The following is a 25,009-nucleotide window of genomic DNA, read 5'->3' on the forward strand; positions in this document are numbered from 1 at the left end:
CAAACAAACACACCAAAGAATTTGTAAAATGCAAAAGAGTAAAGAGGATTTCCATTTTTAGAAAGCAATCTTAAATCTTTTCCATAGCTTCTTCCTGGAGCCATACTTTTGATCTCAGAACTCACTTGCTGGTGAAATCTGGTATAATGCGTGACAAAAAGATACTCTGCATGTAGTTCTAAGTACTGTTTCAAATTGATGCATACAATAAATGATACATATATTAAATGTCTAATTATCTGAGTATCCAAATATGGACCAGGAGCATGTAAAACTTCTTTAGGAACTCTTACTTTCTACTTTCCTTTTCTATTCAAGCAAAATTAAGACTATATCACTAGATCACTAGAATGATCAAAATTTTACTCTGACAAAAGGAGCTTGGTAGTAAACTATGAATATTTTTCTATCAGTAGTACAAACGAAACGGTAAGTAAAACGGTGGCCTGATCTACTTTAAATTAGACAGAGATGAAAGTTAAAAACAACTGCTGAATAGTTTAACTTTATTGTTGCTTTATAAATGCAAATTGCTGTGGAGTTTATGTTTCTGTGCTTTATTACAAAAGTAAAGCATCTTATTCTATAAATATCCCTTATCTTACAGGTGACAAAAATGTTATGCCTGCAAGACTAAGATACTGCAAGAATAATGAGTAACAAACTAAAATTAGAACATATACAGTTTTGTTTAATTAGAAAATCATTCTGACTTTGGGATGACTCTAACAATGTTGATGATCACTCTATCTAACAAACATACCATATGTGATGCAACTTGTTAAGAGTATACAGTATATCTAAGCAAAACCTTTTTTTTTTATTTATTTTGGATAATATAGGGAAGCATTAGACCCTCCCAAGCTTTTATTTAAGCCCCTGTTGGGGAGATTAACCCCTCTATTTGTACTTAAGACAATTATCACAGAGATTAAAAATGAGGGAAAAATCCAAAAATGTACTGTGACCAGAACAAGAGGTAAAGGGGAAATATTCCAGTAGGGAAATCCATTCCAGGACTCACTTTGAGATTTCCTGTTGCATCTCTGGGACAGTAAATGAAGGCAAATCTTTGCACTGTGACAAATGTTATTTAAAAATGATAAATAAATAAAAAATATTAATTAAAGGCCATATCCCTCCACACAAACTCTGCTCAGTTTCTTATAGTGTCCACAAGGACATGTTTTCTTCGGCCTAATATTTTTTGTTCTTTTAAAAGATTTTTCTGCTATCAACAGCTGCTTATATATTAAAATCAGATTCTCAAATCTTGTAATCCTGGCTCTAGTCAGCCAACTAGTACAGATTTTCCCAGTTCTTTAAATATGCTGGTGTTTTCTCTGCGACAGCCCTGCACCCCTGCTTTTCCACATGTCCTTGTCTCTGTTTGTCTTATGGTTAGCCACAGAGGTCTAAAAGTTTTGGGTAAAATTCCTAATTTCCCTGTAAAAGCTCATTCTATTAGGACAGTGAGTTTTCTTGGGGTTTTTTTTTGTCACCAGGCCTCTATGTCTTAGACTTTTAAGACTTCTGCTCATACTTTCTTAATGTCATCTGAGCTTCTGTACATACTTTCCCTTCATTCTATAAGGTCGATGCTAGTTTCAGTCGAAAGCTTTTGCAAGCGTCTCTTTCATGCCCTTATTTTCCCTTTTGTTTGTTTTTGCTCATTTTGGGCTGGTTTGCCTGTATTGTTTTGGATGTACCTTCTTTTCAGTTTGGACTTCTTTTGGATTGCCCTAGGTTGTTTAATTGAGCTGTGCTTCTCAATGGAATGTATCATATTTGTACTCACCATAATACCTTTTTCTCACTAAGGAACACCACTCTTTCCCTTCATATGCTATTGTTGGTATGGGAATGGTTAAAGCAACCTTTGGGGATGGCCTCCAGTGCTTTTATGTGTCTAGAGTCCATTTCTGCTGTAGGTTACTTATTATCAAGCTGTGTCCCTCGAAAGACTTTGAGAAAATAATTTTTACAGTGAGCGCAAAAATTTTTATTTTACAGGTTTGTATTCCCCAGCTGGAAGTATGTGCTTGGTTAGCACTTATAGTGGAAAAATGGTGGATGTTAAATCCACACTTATATGTACGTTTATGTACCCCCCTCCTTTGGTTGAACATGTATATATAGTCAGAAATGCACAATACATTAAGGTAATTTAAGGACACCAAATGTTAAGTGCTCATTAAAAGGTTGGAAAAAAAATCAAAATGTGGTAAAGTTTCAAAGTTTAGTATCTGTGGCTAACAGTTGAAATAATAGCAGTAAACCTGTATTGGTAGTACATGACATTTCAATCAAACTGTATTCAAACTGTAAGTATATTTATATCTAAGCTTTAACAATTAAATATAAATAAAAGCAAAACAAAATAAATTAAATTAAAGCATTTTACTCCAGCTATTCATTCATGTTATTTAATTATACTTTTTTTCCCAGTAAAAGGATAATTACATACTGACCTATATTATTTTAAATGTATGACAGTCATAGCCTAGTTTTAAATAGGCTATCCCAGGCTCTTAAGGTTTCTTTTGTCATTTGAGCAACATCACCAGGGATAACCCTATACTTCCCGGGTACCCACATTATTTGACTTAAGTATCTTCCACACAAATTTTCTGCCAGTGATACCCATTTTTCTGGGTGCCACCATGGACCCAATGGACCCTCCGTAACACTGCTGTCTCTCAAAGTTTGGGAGGTATAAACCCTCTTTTGACCGTGGCCTTGTCAGAGATCCATAAGAAATATGTGCTCTCCTATGCTTCCATATAAATCTTCTGACCAACCTATTTCAAGACCCTTGGGATGTTTATTGGAAGTGTCTGAAACACATACAGAGCCCTCGGCAATGTCACCATCCTAATCACACTTATCCTACCAAACCATGAGAATTTATTTGCCGGGTACCCCCTCAGATCTTGCTTGATCTTATTTAGTAAAGGTAGATAATTGTCCTGGTATAAATCTATTTCCAGAGTGGACAAAAAGATACCCAGGTACCTTAGGCCTCTGCGTTTCCAAGAAAACAGATACTGAGATTTAGGGTGCCTGCTGTCTGCTATAGAGATGGAAGACATTTAGTATCTCCGTCTTTTCTTTATTGATCTTCAAATTCAAAATTTCTCCATATCTTTCAAACTCTGACATTATAATTGGGAGTGATTCTCCTGGGTTGGAAACATACAGCAACACATTGTCCGCAAATACAGAGACTTTGTGTTCCTGTCCGGCCAGCTCAATCCCCTTAATTTCCTGATTTGCCTGAAAAGTCACCACGAAGGGTTCCAAGGAGAGGATGAACAGCAATGGTGAAAGTGGGCATCCCTGTCGTGCACCGTTGTACAATGTGAAGGCGCCCCAGAGGGTCCCATTGATTCGTATCTATGCAGTTGGTTCAGAGTACAATGCCTTGATCCATCTGTACATTCGTGGGCCTATGCCTGCATGTCTCAAAGTTGCGAGCATGTACTCCCAATCCAGTCCATCAAAGGCTTTTTCAGCATCTAATGATAGAAGTAACGTTGGTTTCTTTCCCATTTGGCTCTGTGGATCATGAGTAAAGTTCTTATTACATTATTCGTCGCCTCCCTCCCCGGCACAAAGCCTGCCTGGTCCTTGTCTATCCACTCTGGCCAAGATTCCTGAGAACTTTTTGTAGTATAATGAAGTAAACCCATCAGGGCCTGGGCTTTTACCTGTTTTAGAATTTTTAATTGCCTGTTCTATTTCATTTTTTGAAATCCCCATATCCAGTTTCTTGAGACCTTCTTCTAGCATGGCTGGGAATTTTACCTTTCCTAAGTATTGTTCTATTTTGTTTCTTCTACACTTTATATCCTCGGGGCTCTGTATATTATTTACTTTATATAGCATTTGATAGTATTCTTGCAGGATCTCGGTAACTTCTTTTCTAGAATGTTTTAATTCACCTTTCTTATTCTTAATTTTTCCTATGTAATTTAAGTTGCTTCTGGGTTTAATTATTCCAGCTAATAATTTTCCTGGTTTATTCCCCAATTCATAATATTTCTTACTTGTTTTATTAAAAACCCATTTTGTATCCTGTTCTATCACATTTCTAGCCATAGTTTTGTCCTCAAGTGATCTTTTATGTAGCTGTTCCAGAGCCTGAATTTTTCCCAAAAGTGACTGTTTCTGAGTTTGCCATATTGTTTTCCTCTTGGCCCTTTCTGCTATCAGCCTCCCCCTCATATAAGCTTTATGTGTTTCCCAAAGTATGGATGAGGCAATGTTTTCTATATCATTTTCTTTAAAGAAGAAATTAATTTCCCTTTCTAAATCCCCCACTATCCTAATGTCATACAGGAGGGATTCATCTATTCTCCAAGACCACTGTCTGGCTGGGACGTCCCTCAGCTCAAGGGTCATCTCTACCGAAGCGTGGTTTGAGAGAGTTATTGACTTAATTTCTGTCTTCCTCAGCCCCTCTAATAGCTCATGATCCAGTAAAATGTAGTCTATTCTGGAGTAGGATGAATGTATCAAAGAATAATATGTAAAACCTTTATCACTCGGATGGAAGATTCTCTATGTTTCCACCAAATGCAATTGATGAAGTTTGTGTTTAATTGCCCTTAAATATTTTCCTTCTGATCTCAGGGAGATAGGCTGAGTGTCCAAAGCTGGGTCGAAGACGAAATTAAAGTCTCCTGTTACTATCAATCTTCCTTCTCTAAAACCTTCCAATTTATTAAGTACTTTTTTCAAAAAGATAGTAGGGCATATATTAGGGCAGTATACATTCACCAATGTATAATCAATATTAAATAAAGACCCCTTGACAAATAGATACCGCCCCTCTGGGTCTGCTTCTACTGCCTTCAATGCAAATCGCGTGTGTTTGTCAAACCCTATTGCTGTCCCCCTACTGTAGATCTTTTGTTAGATGAATAACTATGCATCCACATAGGAAATTTTTTAGATTTTAGGCTAGTTTTTGATGACCATTTTAAGTGGGTTTCTTGCAAAAAGGCTATGTTAGCCGAGAGTCCTTTCAACTCCTGTGAAATCTGACCTTTTATTAGGACTGTTTAAGTCTCTCACATTATATGTGATTACTTTTAAGGGCGCCATTTTACATCCAAAAGCTCCATACCCCTTACAGTGAAAACAAAATGAATAAAAAAGAATAGAGGTGAAAAACTCCCCCTTACTCCAGGAATGTACCATTTAAACAACACAAACAAAAAATAAATATGAACACATAATATTGTAACATCCTAAAACCCTCCCCATCCTCCCCTTCCTCCTCCCTCCCCCTACCTATAACTAATATTGCTTTCTTGTAAACAAGTTGTTAGGGGTTTCAATGCCCTTCTGCGAGCTAGTGTTTCAGGGGAAAGATCTGTAAAAATTAATAACTTATTTCCCATGTATTCCATGGGTGTGGAGTTTCATGTACTTCGAGACACTTGTTCTTTCATTTTATAGTGATTGAATCTAGCAATAATGTCCCTTGGAAGGTCTGGTGGAATTTTATTCCTTTTCTATACTCTATGGATTCTTTCTAATCGAATGGGCATAGATGCTTCTCTTTTCAAGGCTTTATTGAATACTTGCCGCAGAGTGTCTTCTAGTTCTTCATCTTTAACTGTCTCTGAAAGCCCTCTGATCCTTAGGTTTTTCCTTCTACTACGGTTTTCTTGATCCTCTAGTTTATATCATATGTTCCTTATGTCTATCCAACCCATTTCAGCTCTTTCTCACAACTCTATTATTGCCTCTTTATGATCTTTCAAATCTGTTTTTGTATCCTCTACTCTCTTTAAGACATTCTGAGTGTCTCTTCTAGTTGCATTCATTTCACCTTTGATCATGAGTTCAAGATGAGACAGCATATCTGCCATGTCTTGTTTTATTCGGAGCGCTTGTGAATCTTCAGAGTCTATTATCTGCTGCATTTGTCCTCCTGGAAGCATCTGGTCTGTTGTTTTACTTTTAGCTTGTAGTAATTGGTCACTTGTACCCTTTTGTATCTCATCTACCATCAATTTACCTCCCTCTGCTTCTCCCTTTGAACTATCCTTCACTTTTACTGGTTCAACTGGCAATGTTGGTGTGGTCTTGTTTATATTTTCTACTACCTGGTCTGTCCCATCTTGAACCAGATGTTTTTATCGTGTTCCGATTCCCTCCTTCCACCAAGTTGGATTTTACACCCCTTCTAACCATTCCTCCACTGCTATAATGGTTACTTTTTACAGCACCTTCTACACTTTATACTTTACTTTGTTTTTTACAACTGTAGGATCATAAAGTAGTAAGGATAAAGAAAAAATAATATAAGTGTACCATCACCACTAGTAAGAGAGAAAATTTAGTGACTGACTAATTAATGGCTATGGCAATATAACAGCCCATTAATGCCGTTGTCAGGTACAAACTATTTCCCCCCAGGGAAGGAGAACAAGCTATATCTGAGGTGGACACTCTCGGATAGATTAAGATTAAAAGATGTCATGGAGGGAAATGCCCTGTGTACAATAGGTGATCTACCTACTAGAGATATGGGGAATCACCATGGGATAAGTGGAGATATAGGCAACTCTAACACTTTGTAGATACCCTCCCAAAACACCTTCACTTCAGTAAAGAGCTTAACACATGGGAAAGTTTGTTGGACCAAGGGGCGATAAGGGCCCATGGAATATCTATCATACAGTTAGGTCCATAAAAATTGGGACATTGACACAATTCTAATCTTTTTGGCTCTATACACCACCACAATGGATGTGTAATTAAACGAACAAGATGTGCTTTAACTGCAGACTTTCAACTTTAATTTGAGGGTATTTACATCCAAATCAGGTGAAAGGTGTAGGAATTACAACCGTTTGTATATGTGCCTCAACTTTTTTAAGGGACCAAAAGTAATGGGACAGATTAACAATCATCCATCAAACTTTCACTTTTTAATACTTGGTTGCAAATCCTTTGCAGTCAATTACAGCCTGAAGTCTGGAATGCATAGACATCACCAGACACTGGATTTCATCCCTGGTGATGCTCTGCCAGGCCTCTACTGCAACTGTCTTAAGTTCCTGCTTGTTCTTGGGGCATTTTCCCTTCAGTTTTGTCTTCAGCAAGTGAAATGCATGCTCAATCGGATTCAGGTCAGGTGATTGACTTGGCCATTGCATAACATTCCACTTCTTTCCCTTAAAAAACTCTTTAGTTGCTTTCTCAGTATTCTTCGGGTCATTGTCCATCTGCACTGTGAAGCGCCGTCCAATGAGTTCTGAAGCATTTTGCTGAATATGAGCAGATTTGTGAATTGTGTTGATGTCCCAATATTTATGGACCTGACTGTATATAAGAATATATATATATATATATATATATATATATATATATATATATATATATATATATATATATGTGTGTGTGTGTGTGTCAGCACACAGGACATGAGATAACAAATTACTGGGGACAATAGTAGATAAATAAATAAGTATGGCTATAAAAGCAAAAAACTGGAAATAATGATAATGGTATTAAAATTAAATTTAAAAAAGTCCATGACAAGTTTATGTATATAGCTGGGAGGTGATAGCGTCTCTGAAGTATAACCAGCGCTGAGGGCAAAGCTTTTCAGGTAGACAAAGTAAGTTCTATTGTAGAAGCAAGAGAAAAACAAAAGAAAAAAAGCGCCTCTGAGTGCAAGTATTTATTGGGAGCACATAACAAGTAATCCACACTTACATCGAAGTGGCAAGCCTCGTGAGGGGGAGCTCCTGGGTCAGTACATGAAAGCCATAGCATGGGTTGGCAATCCACAAGTCAGATCGAGGCAGCCGCGGTCGCTCGAGTGGGAACCAGCCTGCTAAACTCACCAAAGAATAAACAGCTGAGAAGCCGCTCGCTGGCCTGTGACGTCACTGGAGTGTAGGAGATCCACAACGCGTTTCAGAGCATGTGCGAGGCTCACACTGAGCATGCGCACTCCTTTGTCAAGTGTCTTAAGATGTTGATCTCCTCTCCAGGTTTGGAGCCAATATGCTTTCTAGAGAGCTGGGAGTTGGAACTAGATCAAACTATACCAGAGCAAATGAAACATAAAATCATAGACTATGTACACTCAACTTCAATAGATATCAGAATAAAAGAAATGAACTATAAATTATTAACAAAATGGTATTAAGTCCCAACAAAACTTCACAAAATGAATCCAGAGACATCATCGCTATGCTGGAGGGAATGCGGATTGGAGGGTACACATGCCCACATATGGTGGCAGTGCACCAAGATCCAATTTTTTTGGAAAGAGATATTGAAAATGATTAAAAAGATCACTGGGGTAGAGGTTGTGCAGGATCCTTGGCAATGTTTGTTCCATGCTACTGGAAAGTCGAGGAAGAAATACAGAATGGCAGTAGTACCACATCTATTAAATGCGGCAAAAGCTCTAATACCAAGACAATGGAAAATAAATAAAGCTCCGTCAATTAAGGATTGGTTTAGAGAAGTAGATAAAATCAGATTAATGGAAGAATTGACATCTCTACAAAATGACTCTAGACAAAGATTCTATAGAATCTGGAAAGAATGGATGGGCTTTAAATAAACGGAAGCATATTGGAACTTCATGGGAGAATGAGGGGGTGTGGCATACATTTCAGGAATGTTAAATGTTAATGTTAAATGTATAATGTCAATTGTTAAGTGTTAAATCTAATGTGTTATGTAAATATGTAATGCATATGATTGTATTTTATAGGATGAGTTTTGGAACTTTTTTCTTTTGATGCTGAAACTCTTCTTTGTTAAATGTTGTCCTTATCTTTTCTTAAAAACAATAAAAAAGAGTTGAAAAAATAAATGTATGACAGGCTTAGTTCAGGAGCATAGAAAATGACAGTGCCCTATGGCAAAATTTTAATGGGCCTCCAAAATTAAAAAAACACCATTGTACAACACCATATTTACCGTGACATGTGACAAAGGACATGGGATGGTGATATTATTGTTTCCATTACAGTGATAAGGAGTGTTGACTAGACGTGCAGAATGTCAAAATTTGTTTTGTTTTGTTTCAGTTCGTTATTTACATTAATTTGTTTAGCTAAATTAGTTTAATTTGTTCAATTTGTTTTCGGAATTAGTTTCATTTATTCGTCTTCAAATCGATTCGAAAAGTTTTCGAATCAATTTTGAATACTTTTCGAATTTTTCGAATAGTTTTCCAATTCAAATAGTTTCCAATTTCCAAAAAGAATAAAATAGAATAAAAAATAAAGAAATAGAAAAGAAAAAAAAAATTTGTTTTATTTTTCTATTCTATTGCTTTTTTTTGTATACTATTTTATTCTCTTTGGAAATTTGAAAACTTTTTGAATTCAAATCGCTTTCCAATTCGAAAACAATTCAAATTCAAATTTCGGCTGAATTTTTCTTTTGTTATTTTGGATACGTTCAAATTCGGTACTATTCTAATTCGGAAATTCGGATACATCCAAATATCCAAATAACGAAAATGAGTCCGAATTTTAATTTGGAACGAAACAAACCGCACATGTCTAGTGTTGACTATAGCCAATCATATAATCTGCAGTGGCCAGGAATATATATGGTATAACCCAGGGCACAGAGTGAAGGGATCAGAAGTGAGTAATGAAACAAAGCAGAATAGAGTGCAGGGGTCAGGGTTGTTCAACGTACAGCCTAGAGCACAGGGTGCAGGAGTCAGTCATGTGTTATTATACAGATCAGTACGCAGAGTGCAACACCACCTACAAGGAACTTCAAATCCCCCATACACTTATTTCACAGTCAACAGCCTTTCCATCAGACACTTTATTACTTCCCAAACTTCAGGACCACGGCAGCCTTTTGCTCCTTTAAAATCAACAAAGGGACAGATAGCAGAGATCCAGCCTATTCCTTTTTATGTGTGGCTTCTCTTGCAGTGGAAAGTAGGAAGTGTGCAGAGAAGGGGTTGCATATGATGGAGCTCCATGGCTGGCTGTAGGGTGCAGCCCCCCAACTTAGCCGATCACTGCTGTCACTTGTAAACAAAGAGGTTTCAACCTCACTTTCTTTGTCAGTCTCTCACTGATGACTTCTAATGCAGGGGAAGCAAGTAGTGGAAGCATTCCTTTGCCAGCTCTCTGTGACAAGTGACAGCAGATACCAGCTGAGCTGTCACTGCTTCTGCAGGTCAGTACTGACTGAGGTATGGATGGGGATTCAGACCGATAGCTCCTAATCCCTGGTGCCCTACTGGGACCTGCCCAGGTCCAGGCCCCATAGCAGCCATGTGGCTGCCATGATTGATAGTAGTTCCACCACTGCATGAGCTTCACTTTAATTTGACCTCTACTCCATTTTTGTTACAGCACCAGAAAAAAAAAGAAAATAAATGAAAAACTTTTCTCCAGTGCCAGAACCTTCTCAGTTGCACAATTATCATTTCCACAAAAACAAATAAAATAGTTCTAAAAAAAAGGCCTTAGTAAAAATGTATTGAATAATTACATGGGAAGATTTGGGATTCAGGTTATCTTTACTGTGTAAGAGTCATGAATTTAGAATGAAATAATAGCAATGGAAACCCAAGGTGGACTGTAGACCTCCTAGCAGTATAAATTTTGGTTACTTATCTTTTTCGAATATCTTCAGGACTGTCACAGGACAAGCAAGGTCCTCTTTCTTTCCCAGTGGTGGATAGTCCTTAATAATGCAGACACCAGCTGCATCAATACGCTGTGAGGGCATCACAGCGTAATGATGTAGAGGCAGCAGCTACCACAATGTAATGATGCAGAGACAGAAGCAGCTCTCAACATCATTATACTGTGATACCCATAATGTCTTGCACTCATAGTATGTCCTCAGTGGTGAAAAGAAGTACAATGTACTCCAGGCAACAGCTTTAGACTGTTGTGACTGTGAATAAAGTGAATAAAGTGTATGGGGGATTTGAAGTTCCTTGTAGGTGGTGTTGCACTCTACCTACTTTAGATTGAAGTTATGTATTGCAGCCATAGATGTGTTTTTGTTATGAAAACTGTTAAGAGCTATTTTTTCCAATTAATAAAAATAGCCAGATTTGAGCTTCAACCTGCATGCTATGGGACACTAAATGTATCAAACTTAAAAAAAAAATTACCTTATAAGCTTGGTGCAATTAAAAAAAAACTTCTAGTTATCCTACCTGATCCATTAATTTGATTCCCATCAGCTCTTCTCCAGCTCAGTTCAGGTATTGGGATTCCCATAGTACCACATCGTAGCAGAACAGTACTACCAATGACCGTCTTGAGTTTTGCTACAGAAGTGTGAATTACAGGACTTTGACACTTTCGCAATTCCACTTGACTAAATTGTACACCTGCAAGGCTGCGTGGTGAATAACACTTCAGGCGTGGTTCTATAAATGCTACAGCTGGGGATGGGAAGTTGAGGAAATGAACCATTTCATAAAGACTGCAGTCGCACAACCAAGGATTATCCTGCAAACCTGTAAAATTTTAGAAGATATGTTAAAAGAAATATTGTTTTACTTTGCAGTTTGTACAATGACAACAGTACTTTTGCTTTAACCCTTATGTGACCAGAGACAATTAATGCCTATCTGACCAGGCTTAATTAAGCAGCATTGTGTTGGTTAACTTGACTATAACTCTATGACTAATGTGTAGACCCAAATATTTTTTATATTTTTTTAAGAACATTTATCTTGTACACGGTTTTAATGAAGACATGGCTCTGTTTCTTTTATTGCTGACAAATGAGCAAAAAAATACAGAAATACTTTTTTGCTTTCAGTTTTCTAATGTATTATTATTTTTGAATAATTTAATTGTATCTGACATTTACACTAATAAATAGATTGCACTATAGATCCCCCTGCAGCCTGAAGTTGGCAAGGTTCATCTGCAGGCTGAAGGCCTACTTTATCAAAGAGTCCTCAAGCATGCATGTGATCACATGTCAAAACTAACAGTAATTACATGATCGAAGGCCACTCTGATCATCAGTGCTGATCTGAGTTGTCAGTAACAGCCTACGTTAAAACTAGTGGCTCTCAGGAGAGAGAATGTTTATTAATATATTCTCAGGATGACATCTCATGCTGGAGAATGTTAATATACAGACTGCAGGTGGGAAGGGGGTTAACATAAAAGAACATGTCCATTAATTGCAAGCTTGGGAGATTTTGTAGCTGTATCTCCCATGATATCTCTCATTTTGTTAAATATTCTGGACATAATTCTCTATTTTTTATTCTTTTGATGTTATCTTAACACAGTATTAATTCACTATGTTTGCTGGGTGTTTGCAGTGTTTCTTTATATTCTGTGTGTTGGGGTTGTATATATGACCGTTTACGTATTGGTTAGCACATCAGTCAATAAAAAATCAGACAGATATTCTAATTCCTCCCCACTCAGCACATTATTTAAAAATGTCTGTGCCCCTCTTGGTGAAATTTCCCCACCCTTCCTGTTCTAACACTTATAAAATAGACAGAAAGTAAGGGTAACACTACAATAAAAACTTAAAGTGTTACTAAACCCACAACAGTAAAATCAGTATGTCTTTGCAGTAAAGCATGCTTATTACACTCACTGTTGACTCTAAGGGTGTGTACAAAGGCTGTTTTGATCCTGGCTTCTCTGATTCTCCCATCCTTCCACTGACCCCTGATCATTTCCTGATAACACAGAGCCTATGGAGTCAGGCTGCACATGCTCAGTTTGGTGTGTATTGCTAGAGAGGTTTTTCTTAGGAGGGTGCATGTGATCAGCTTAGGGCCAATCAGCGCTGTCCAGACAGAGGGTTAGGGCTCTTGCAGTCTAATAGGACAGCCAGAAAACTCCTCCTACAAGCTTTAACCAGTGCTCGGCTGCACACTGACAGAAGTCACAAGCCTGCTCTAATTGCTGATGAGAATAGGTATTTAACCACTTGCCGACCGCCTAACGCAGATATACTGTGGCAGAATGGCGCGGGCAGGCAAAATCACATACCTGGTACGTGATCTGCCTCCCGGTACCCGAGGCGGTCGGCATCGATAGAGGAGCGATCAATGCTGAGGGGGAGGCCACTCATTCATTGCTACCCCCTCGCGATCGCTCTCAACGAATGACAATCTTCTTCTGTCTCTGTAATGTAAACAGCGGCAGAGGAAGTGATGTCATCCCCCCTCGTGTCGGTCTTTTTCATTCTGGCGCCAAGGAGAGAAGACATCCAAGTAAGGGCACCAACACCACACGTACAGTAGAACACTCTAGGCACACTTTTCACCCCCCATCACCCCCCGATCACCCCCCAATCACCCCCCTGTACCCCCTGTCACAGTGACACCAATAGCATTTTTTTTTTTTTACTGATTATAGCATTGGTATCAGTTTGTGACAGTTATAAGTGGTAGGGCAGTCAGTGTTAGCCCCCTTTAGGTCTAGGATACCCCCCTAATAAAGGTTTAACCCCGTGATCACCCCCCGTCGCCAGTGTCACTAAACGATCGTTTTTCTGATCGCTGTATTAGTGTCACAGGTGACGCTAGTTAGGGAGGTAAGCATTTAGGTTCACCATCAGCGTTTTATAGCGTCAGGGCCCCCATATACTACCTAATAAAGGTTTTAACCCCCTGATTGCCCCCCAGTTAACCCTTTCACCAGTGATCACCGTATAACTGTTACGGGTGACGCTGATTAGTTGGTTTGTTTTTTATAGTTTCAGGGCACCCGCCGTTTATTACCTAATAAAGGTTTAACCCCCTGATCGCCCGGCGTTGATTTAAGTTAGGTTTTAGGGTCAGATAGGGTCTGCGTCACCCCAGGCAGCGTCAGGTTAGTGCCAGTACCGCTAACACCCACGCACGCAGCATACACCTCCCTTAGTGGTATAGTATCTGAAGGAATCAATATCTGATCTGATCAGATCTATACTAGTGTCCCCAGCAGTTTAGGGTTCCCAAAAATGCAGTGTTAGCGGGATCAGCCCAGATACCTGCTAGCACCTGCATTTTGCCCCTCGGCCCAGCCTTGCCCAGCCCACTCAAGTGTAGTATCCATCGATCACTGTCACTTACAAAACACTAAACACACATAACTGCAGCGTTCGCAGAGTCAGGCCTGATCCCTGCGATCGCTAACAGTTTTTTTGGTAGCATTTTGATACAGCCGCTAACAGTCAGGAGCTTTTTTACCTGTGAGTCTCACTAGTGTACCACTAAATTTAGAGCCCAAAATGGCAAATTGAAGGTACACTAGTGAAGAGGCCTACACATTTCTGAGCATGACAGATAGTGAAAAGGAAATCATCTCATCATCAGATTCAGGCTCAGAATATGATCCTGTAGACGACAGCGGCTCCATGACAGATAGCTCTGACGACAGAGTTGTGGTCCCTGCCAAGGTCAGGCGTACCAGACCCCGAACTTCTTCTTCTGTTGTTGATGTGCAAGAACCGCAGGTCCTTCGTATGGAGCAAAGCAGTACTAGCGCCGCTATTCCTTCTGGTGAGCTGGCAAGCACCAGCGGCCTAGTACACCCTGGTTGTACATCCAGCACTGCAGTATCACATGGTGACGTGGCAAGTCCCATAAGTGCAGTTCAAGCTGGTGAGGTGGCAATCACAAGTAGTGTCCTGCTGCCACCAAGAAAACAAACACAGGCCCATCATGCCCATAGTGCCCTTCCTGCTGCATTCGCCAATCCTAATTGGGAACCCACCACTTCTGCAGGACCCGTACTTTCCCCATTCACTGGCCAACCCGGAATTCAGGTGGTAACATTGATTTTGCGCCACTTGATTTTTATTCGCTGTTTTTCACCGAAGATCTCTATAGATCTATTGTGGACCAAAGCAATTTGTACGCTGGTCAACACATCACCACTATTTCCCAGTCCTCCCTTGCCAGAGATTGGAGACCAATTATGGATTCCAAATTTAAGCTCTTTCTGGGCCTTCCCTCAACATGGGCATAACTAAAAAGAGTGAGTCGCGGTCATATTGGTCCACTGACCCAATTCACCATATGCCCTTGTTCTCTGCCTCCATGACCAGGGCACGATACGAGCAGATCTTGCGGTTCATGCACTTCAATGACAATGAACTCTGTCGTCCTCGTGGAGAACCTGGATACGATCGGCTCTACAAAATTCGGCCCCTCGTAAACCACTTCAACCACTGTTTTGCAGACTTGTTTACTCCCCATCAAGTTGTCTGCATTGATGAGTCCCTGATTACGTTTTCTGGCCGCTTGTCATTCAAACAGTACCTTCCCAGCAAGCTTGCCAGATACGGGGTCAAGATGTATAAGCTCTGTGACAGGGCCACAGGCTATACATGTAGTTTTATAGTTTACGAGGGAAAAGATAGTCACGTAGAGCCGACAAACTGCCCTGACTACATAGGAAGCGCTGGCGTAAGATTGTGTGGGACTTGTTGTCACCCTTATTTGGAAAGGGGTACCACTTATATGTGTACAATTATTACATGAGTGTGCCACTTTTTAGTCACTTGTTTGATCAGCAGATTGGAGCATGTGGCACTGTGCAACCTAACCGCCGGGGCTTTCCCCAGTGACTTGTAGATTCCCGTCATAGGCTGGGAGAGAGAGCCTGCTTGCAGTGTAATAATTTGCTAGCTATGAAGTGGAGGGATAATAAGAATGTTTTGGTTCTTACCTCCCTTCATGCAGACACGACGGTCCAAATTACTACGGCGACTGGTGTTGTGGAGAAACCCCTCTGTGTCCACGAATATAACCAAAATATGGGAGGAGTGGACCTCAACAACCAGTTGTTGGCGCCGTACCTAATTGCCCGTAAGGCCAGACGCTGGTACAAGAAAATGTCTGTTTATTTATTTCAATTGGCTTTGCTGAACGCTTATGTGCTATACAGAGCTTCAGGACGGACTGGATGCTTCCTTAAATTCCAGGAAGAGACTGTCAGAGCCCTTCTGTTTCCAGACAGTGCAGCACCTCACCTTCCCCAACCAAATGCAGTAAGTTGGCTGCATGAGAGGCATTTTCTTCACGTCCTCCCGAGTACCCCTACCCAACGAGCACCCCAAAAAAGATGTTGTGTCTGCAGCAAGCACGGATATAGGTGTGACACCCGCTATTATTGTCCCTCCTGTCCTGACAATCCTGGTCTTTGCATTGGTGAATGTTTTGGATGCTACCATACACTAGTTGAGTGTTAGCGTAGGGTATAGCACTGCACAGACTAGGCACACTTTCACAGGGTCTCCCAAGATGCCATCGTATTTTGAGAGACCCAAACCTGGAACAGGTAACAGTTACAAAAGTTACAGTTACATTAAAAGGTGTAAAAAATTAAAATAAAAAAAGTAAAAAAAAAAAAACAAAAAAAAATATATAAAATAAAAAAAACAAAAATAGTTGTCGTTTTATTGTTCTCTCTCTCTCTATTCTCTCTCTATTGTTCTGCTCTTTTTTACTGTATTCTATTCTGCAATGTTTTATTGTTATTATGTTTTATCATGTTTGCTTTATAGGTATGCAATTTTTTTATACTTTACTGTTTACTGTGTTTTATTGTTAACCATTTTTTTGTTTTCAGGTACGCCATTCAGCTGCAGAGCGGATTTATTTATCTTGACAGCAACAGCGTTTGCTCCCCCAATACATAAAGCTGTGACTCCAGTGCTGTCGGAGGTGATTTCACCACCACAGTTAAAAAAAAGAGCATATATGCCGAAGCATAGGGCAGCAGGGGCGGAGGAGCGATTTGCTCCTACCTTTTGGGGTGGATGCCCTCATGCTTCGGCATACATAAACGATGCATGTATGCCCATCATTAGAAGTGGGTGGATGAAGGGAGGTATTCTAATGGTGGGCATATCCACCGATCAATCTCTTTTTTTCATGCAGCCCACAGGCTGCATGAACAAAAAGTTTACAATATATGCCCAACAAGGACCAGCAACGTACTGGTATGTTGCTGGACTTTGAGTGGTTATACCAGAATTATGCCTGCAGGTTTAGGTATCATCTTGGCATCATTCTTTTCAGCCAGCAATCGGCTTTCATGTAAAAGCAATCCTAGTGGCTAATTAGCCTCTAGACTGCTTTTACAAGCAGTGGGAGGGAATGCTCCCCCCCACCATCTTACATGTTTTTCTCTGGCTCTCCTGTCCCAACAGGGAACCTGAGAATGCAGCCGGTTATTCAGCCAGCTGACCATAGAGCTGATCAGAGACCAAAATGGCTCCAAACATCTCTATAGCCTAAGAAACCAGAAGCTACAAGCATTTCATGACTTAGATTTCGCCGGATGTAAACAGCGCCATTGGGAAATTGGGAAAGCATTTTATCACACCGATCTTGGTGTGGTCAGATGCTTTGAGGGCAGAGGAGAGATCTTGGGTCTAATAGACCCCAATTTTTTCAAAAAAGAGTACCTGTCACTACCTATTGCTATCATAGGGGATATTTACATTCCCTGAGATAACAATAAAAATGATTAAAAAAAAATGAAAGAAACAGTTTAAAAATAAGATAAAAAAGCAAAAAAAAAAAAAAGCACCCCTGTCCCCCCCTGCTGTCGCGCGAAGGCGAACGCAAGCGTCGGTCTGTCGTCAAATGTAAACAGCAATTGCACCATGCATGTGAGGTATCACCGCGAAGGTCAGATCGAGGGCAGTAATTTTAGAAGTAGACATCCTCTGTAAATCTAAAGTGGTAACCTGTAAAGGCTTTTAAAGGCTTTTAAAAATGTATTCAGTTTGTGGCCACTGCACGTTTGTGTGCAATTTTAAAGCATGTCGTGTTTGGTATCCATGTACTCGGGCTAAGATCGTACTTTTTATATCATCAAACATTTGGGCAATTTAGTGTGTTTTAGTGCATTAAAATTTAAAAAAGTGTGTTTTTTCCCAAAAAAAATACTTTTGAAAAATTGCTGAGCTAATACTGTGTGAAAAAAAAAAATGAAACCCACCATTTTATTCTGTAGGGCATTTTGCTTTAAAAAAATATATAATGTTTGGGGGTTCAAAGTAATTGTGTGACATAAGCTTCTAAATGTTTTGGATAAAATGCCAGGACAGTTCAACCCCCCCCCAAATGACCCCATTTTGGAAAATAGACACCCCAAGCTATTTGCTGAGAGGCATGTCGAGTCCATGAAATATTTTATATTGTGACACAAGTTGCGGGAAAAAGACAATTTTTTAAAAAATTTTTTTGCACAAAGTTGTCACTAAATGATATATTGCTCAAACATGCCATGGGAATATGTGAAATTACACCCCAAAATACATTCTGTTGCTTCTCCTGACTACGGGGATACCACATGTGTGAGACTTTTTCGGGACCCCGAAAACCAAGCACCACCTTCAGGCTTTCTAAGGGAGTAAATTTTTGATTTCACTCTTCACTGCCTATCACAGATTCGGAGGCCATGGAATGCCCAGGTGGCACACCCCCCCCCCCCCCAAATGACCCCATTTTGGAAAGCAGACACCCCAAGCTATTTGCTGAGAGGTATAGTGAGTAGGTATAGTGAGTATTTTGCAGACCTCACTTTTTGTCACAAAGTTTTGAAAATTGAAAAAAGAAAAAAAAATTTTTTTCTTGTCTTTCTTCATTTTCAAAAACAAATGAGAGCCAAACAGCGAACAATTTGGGGTGTTAGCGGCAAATTCGAAAGCCGCAGAACACCCTTTAAAAGTCTATGGGAGAAATCAAAAGGCCTAATTTGAAAGGCTTATATGCAAGTTATTGTCATAAAAAGTGTTTGGGGACCTGGGTCCTGCCCTGGGGGACATGGATCAATGCAAAAAAAAAGTTTTCGGGAGCAGTGATTTTAATAATGCTTAAAGTGAGACAATAAAAGTGTAATATTCCTTTAAATTTCGTACCTGGGGGGTGTCTATAGTATGCCTGTAAAGGGGTGCATGTTTCCCGTGTTTAGAACAGTCTGACAGCAAAATGACATTTCAAAGGAAAAAAAGTAATTTAAAACTCGCAGCTATTAATGAATTGTCGGTCCGACATCACACATAAAAGTTCATTGATAAAAACGGTATGGGAATTCCCCACAGGGGCACCCCGAACCAAAATTAAAAAAAAAAAATGGCATGAGGGGTCTCCCTAAATTCCATACCAAGACCTTCAGGTCTGGTATGGATATTAAGAGTAACCCCGTGCCAAAATGTAAAAAAAATGGCGTGGGGTCCCCCCAAAAATCCATACTAGACCCTTATCCGAGCACGCAACCTGGCAGGCCGCAGGAAAAGAGGGGAGGACTAGAGAGCACCCCCCTCCTGAACCGTACCAGGCCACATGCCCTCAGCATTGGGAGGGTGCTTTGGGGTAGCCCCTCAAAGCACCTTGTCCCCATGTTGATGGGGACAAGGGCCTCATCCCCACAACCCTTGCCCGGTGGACAGTTTTTTACAATTCCTTTAATTAAAGTCTTCTTTTTTCCTCCAGTGTTCTCGTCCAGCATCTTCCTCTGTGACCCCGCCCCCTCTGACGTCATGGTGAATGCCACAGGGAAGTCCCCGTCAAGTCCCCGTGTGTCAGAGGTGGGCGGGGTCACCTGGTGGCCCCGCCCTCCATTATTTAAGAACCGCCAGAAGACGAGAAGCGTCACACAGCGGGAGCCTCCCATCATGAATGCGGAGTGGCCCGAGAAAATGAAGGGAAGAAGACGCCGGGGAGAAAGATGCCAGACAAGAACACCGGAGGAAGAACCAGAAGAACCAGAAGAAGAAGATGGAGGAAGAAACCGAAGGAAGATAGAAGAAAGAAGACAGAAGAAGGAAGATCGAAAAAAGAAGACTTTAAATAATGGAAATGTCAAAAACTGTCTCTTGTCATTTTTAACATTATTGACAGTTTTTTTGTGAAATGGTAGGCCATTTTACACAGGGGGACCGGGATCTGGGGGTCCCCTTGTTAAAGGGGGCTTCCAGACTCCGATAAGCCCCCCGCCCGCAGACCCCCACAACCACTGGGCAAGGGTTGTGGGGATGAGGCCCTTGTCCCCATCAACATGGGGAAAAGGTGCTTTAGGGGGCTACCCCAAAGCAGCTTTGGGGGGCTACCCCAAAGCACCCTCCCAATGCTGAGGGCATGTGGTCTGGTAAGGTTCAGGAGGAGGGGGGCCGCTCTCTCATCCCCCCTCTTTTCCTGCGGCCTGCCAGGTTGCGTGCTCGGATAAGGCTCTGGTATGGATTTTTGGGGGGACCCCACGCCATTTTTTTTAAATTTTGGCACGGGGTTCCCCTTAAAATCCATACCAGACCTGGAGAGTCTGGTATAGATTTTGAGGAGGACCCCCACACCATTTTTTTAAAATTTTGGCTGGGGTTCCCCTTAATATCCATACCAGACCTTAAGGGCCTGGTATGGAATTTAGGGGGGCCCCCCACGCCATTTTTTTTTTTTTTATTTTGGTTCGGGTTCCCCTGTGGAGAATTCCCATGCCGTTTTTATCAATGAACTTTTATGTGTATTGTCGGACCGACAATTCATTAATAGCCACGAGTAGTTTTAAATGACTTTTTTTCCTTTGAAATGTCATTTTGCTGGAAAAAAAGGACGCAAATTTCATTTGGGTACAGCATTGCCGCGCACTTAGCAGTTAAAGCAATGCAGTGCCAAATTGTAAAAAGTGCTCTGGTCAGGAAGGGGGTAAATCCTTTCGGGGCTGAAGTGGATAACAGTTTATATTTACTAAAATGATTGTATTTCTATGTGCTTTTTACTGTGGGAGACCAGATATAGTGAATGCAGGGTCCTGGGTTTAGTAACACTTTAAAATACATTTTAAATTCACCAACACTCAAATAACTAAAAAACACTGTTTGGAGTTGGGGTTTAATATTATGCAACTGTACTGGTAAGACCATGCATAATTTATAGCAGGGTAATGACATCTTCGTTTTAATGGAATTATGTGAGATTTATTTTTAATTTGGGTTAATTGCAGCTATTAGAATAAACCACTATGGATCAGTACAAGTCTTTGCAGTGCACAAAATAACACATACAGCCTACCTTTCAGCATTTTAAGCAGCCAAAAATTCAACAGGTGAAAATTATATTTCAATAACCGATTTTTTTATAGCACATGATAAAATAGTATATAGCTAAGTAATTTTAATGTAGGAAATCAATGCTGAGCTTAGATATGCAATGTTGAGTTTATGTAATGGATCAAATTTTAATGGCTCAGAGGGTGAAGGATAAGTTTATTCAAATCTGTTATTTCCATTTAAGTGAAAGTCTGCAGATCTATCTAGCTGCTGAAATCATAATAAGGATTTTAATTCCTGTTGCTAGACTGAGATCCTGTTTAACCACTTCCAGACTGCCCACCGCACATACAGTGTGGCAGGGCAGCCCAGCTGCATGAACTGATGTACCTGTACATTGGTCCTTGCATAAGATACAGTGGGCGTTACGCGTACGTCCGGTACAGAGAGGCAGAATGGGGATCTGCCTATGTAAACAAAGCGGATTCCCCTTCTGACAGGGGGCAATACTGAGATCTGCTGTTCCTAGTGATCAGGAACAGCGAACTCTGTGTTGTCTCAGTAAGCCCATCCCCCACACAGTTAGAACACACTCAGGGAACCCCCTTCCTTGCCAGTGTTATTTATACATTGACCAGTGCATTTTTTTAGCACTGATCACTGTAATAATGTCACAGGACCCCAAATAGTGTCACTTGGGGTCAGATTTGTCCGCCGCAATGTTGCAGTCCCGCTAAAAAATGCAGATCACCGCTATTACCAGTAAAAACAATTAAAAAAAACATAAAAGTCCACAACTCTATCCCATAGTTTGTAGAAGCTATAACTTTTGCGCAAATCGATAAAGATTCGCTTATTGCAAATTTTTTTTACCAAAAATATGTAGAAGAATACATATTTGCCTAAACTGATTTTTTTATAGTTTTTTTTGGATATGTATTACAGCAGAAAGTAAAAAATATTGTTTTTTTTTTTTTAAAAATTGTCAGTCTTATTTTGTTTATAACACAAAAACACTAAAACCCGCTGGTGATCAAATACCACCAAAAGAAAGCTCTATTTGTGGGAAAAACTACATCAATTTTGTTTTGGTACAACGTCGCACTACAGCGCAATTGTCAGTTAAATCGATTGCAAAAAATGGCCTAGTCATTAAGGGGGTAAATCCTTCTAGGGCTGAAGGGGTTACGTTTTTCTGCACCAAGTATGTGGGCTTGTATACCCATAATAAAATGTTTAACAGCATGGCAAGCTCTTAACTTCTTGACACAAACATATTGGCCTCTGTGTGAAAATTTCTGAAAATTCCACACTCCATTACTATGATGGATCTCTATGGGATTAATCTATTCTGCATCTGGAAGCCACAGAACAAAATAATTTATAAAATCTCAGACTTTATATATAAGATATTTTTGTTTTGTTTAATATTTATTTCTCTGCTATGTGGGGAATTCAGATCCTTTTGTTTGCCATACATTTTGTGAGTTAAGACTCTTATTACTAAACACCATGCAATGCCTCCAAACATGTAGTTTCCCCTAATGATACCATGCAATGCATTGCAATGCAATGTAGAGATTGGGGATGTGGGTTCTTTTATTTAAAGACAAAACTGGAAATGTAGTTGAAAAGAGTTAAAATATATAGAGATTTAGATTTAGAAAAGCAAAGGAGTATAAATCCATAGATTATGCTGTGTTGAAAGAAATTTGTAGACATAGAAAGGTAGCTTGCGAAACAAAAAAGAACTAAGAAAAGGAGCAGAAAATGAAAAGCAATAAAAGCTTGAAGATAAAATTTGGTATTGTACCAAAAAAGCGTTCTTTGTATTGCAAACTGTAAATTATATTTGCTGCCCTCTCCAGTACAGACACTATCAGGGGAATTAAATAAAGTACAATTGATAGTAAGGCCCTTTAAAACTACCTTAAATATATGGGAATCTGCTGATGCCAACTGGGAACTTCCATGTATACACAAATTACCAATTCATACAAAAAATGTTGATTATTTTTTGGTTGTTTTTTTTGCGCCCCCCCCCCCCCAAAAAAAAATACAAGATCCATTTTTGCTTAAAAGTAGTAAACATATCCATATTTTGATATGTAATAGTTATTTCTAATCCTTTTCATCCTCATTATTATATTCCATAGATAAGATTTTGTTGCTGCCGAAGTCTGCTATTTTCCATTGATTGTGTTTTTTTTTCTTTTTTTTTTCGTTTGTGCTTTAGAGTTGTCCCACAAGCCAGTTGGCACATTGCTTCCACCAGTCAGAGGATTTTATGCATAGTATTATTCTGGGTAAAACATTAAATTATTACCTTTAATACTATTTTTTTTCTCTCTTCCCCAGTGTTTTAGACCATTTTTCTTTGGATATTCGTGTACATTTTCTTTTGATTTGTTTCCACTGTTATTTCTTGACCGATGTTATTTTTCTTTTGCGTGTATATTTGAAGCTGTTTTTGTAGTGTATTTTCATCTGTGATGGTCAAATTTGACATAATAACGTCCAAGGTCCTGAAGAAGTGGCTTTGTCCGCAAAATGCATAGACTAAAGTTATTTGATATCCAAGACGCAATTAATCTTATCCATTTCAAATTTGTCACATTGTTGTATAAATTGTACATATTGCGATCATTCATGGGTCACAATTTTTTAAGGGTTTTGTGATTTTAAAATAAAAAACAATGTTTTAAATATGATTTGGTAATTTGTGTATAGATGTGAGTTCCTGGTTGACATCAACAGAGTCTTATATATTTGAGTCCTCTCGTTTGATTCATTGCACAGGATGATGCCCCTTTGCTATTATTAATTCGTTTTCCCACTTCCTTAAAGTATATGGAGCTGTCCTTTGAAATGGCCTGGGCAAGATTTCAAAAGCTCTGCTTGCCAGTTTTGGTAGCTTTAGCAAAACATGTGGCAGATTCACAAAGTGACACTATTCATGTACCAAATTCAAAAAGAATTACCGCTAGTTCCTGGATAACAAAACTTGAGGTTATTAAGACCAACTGTAAGTTGGCATACAGATACTGGCAGAGTACCTGTCTATGTACACTATGTAGCTGGTGATATGTTTGCCACCACTTCCCCCTTCCCCTCCTTACCGGTCACAGCTGACAGCCACCTAAGCAACCAATGGTTCCTCATTGGGTCTCTCTCCTTTTAATTAACAGCAGACAGTGGGCGGATTCTATAGTGAATAGCAGGTTGTCTATTGGCTATGAATAGGCCTACCACTGTCTCCTGTCACTCACAAGAGGAGTAGGCCTGATGGGTAACTAGTGTCTCTGAATCTCCATCAGGTTCTACCCACCCAGCTACAAAATTCATCAGTCTGTGGGGCAAAACACAGTTGTTAGATACTTGTCTTTTAGGGATCGGATTTTGCTTTGCCTAGCCAAGTCCCCAGCTGCAATGGGAAGTTATTTATTACTTTGACTGTCAAGTGAATGTAAACCAAGAGTGTGGAGATTGTGTAAAAAAACAAAAAAAAGCCCCCCCCCCAAAAAAAAAGGCTCATATCAGATTCTTCATGTCTGATATGGATTTTAAGGAGGAACCCTATTCAAAAGCACACTGGCAAGGCACCTTGTCATGTTAATGAGGATATGGGCCTCTTCCCCAAAACCAGTTGTGAAGGTGTGTGGGCAGGGGCCTTGTCAGAGTCTGGAAGCCCCCATTAAAAATATGGAGGCCCCAAGATACTTCCCATAAAAAAAGAAAAAAAAAGTAGTAAGTAATGAAAAAAAGATACTTTTGAACAGATTCCTTATTAAAATAAAAAATAATAAAATACATTTGCCCCATTGTGTACCTCCATCATCAATCACTTCATCTAGCAATGTAGTCAATCATGATGAACACCACCACTGAAAGAGAAAAACCTGCTAGCCCACCAACACATCCGAAAAGTCACTCACCACTAAAATGCATTTAAAGTTGAAGTCTAGGTATTATCTTTTTGCATAGTTACACACTCATACATCATATT

At 39.6% G+C, this 25,009-nt stretch overlaps 1 protein-coding gene across 1 annotated transcript in view; it reads right to left on the reverse strand.

Moving 5' to 3' along the window:
- The window catches only part of LRIT1 (leucine rich repeat, Ig-like and transmembrane domains 1), a 97,753-nt gene that overhangs the window by 7,430 nt on the left and 65,314 nt on the right, over positions 1 to 25,009 (reverse strand). Inside the window, exon 3 of the mRNA XM_073596899.1 lies at positions 11,189 to 11,494. Within this exon, the coding sequence (XP_073453000.1) occupies positions 11,189 to 11,494 (306 nt within the window). The remainder of the gene's footprint in view (positions 1 to 11,188; positions 11,495 to 25,009) is intronic.

This window comes from Aquarana catesbeiana, linkage group LG08 (assembly GCF_042186555.1).
Source record: "Aquarana catesbeiana isolate 2022-GZ linkage group LG08, ASM4218655v1, whole genome shotgun sequence".
Lineage (NCBI taxonomy): Eukaryota > Metazoa > Chordata > Amphibia > Anura > Ranidae > Aquarana > Aquarana catesbeiana.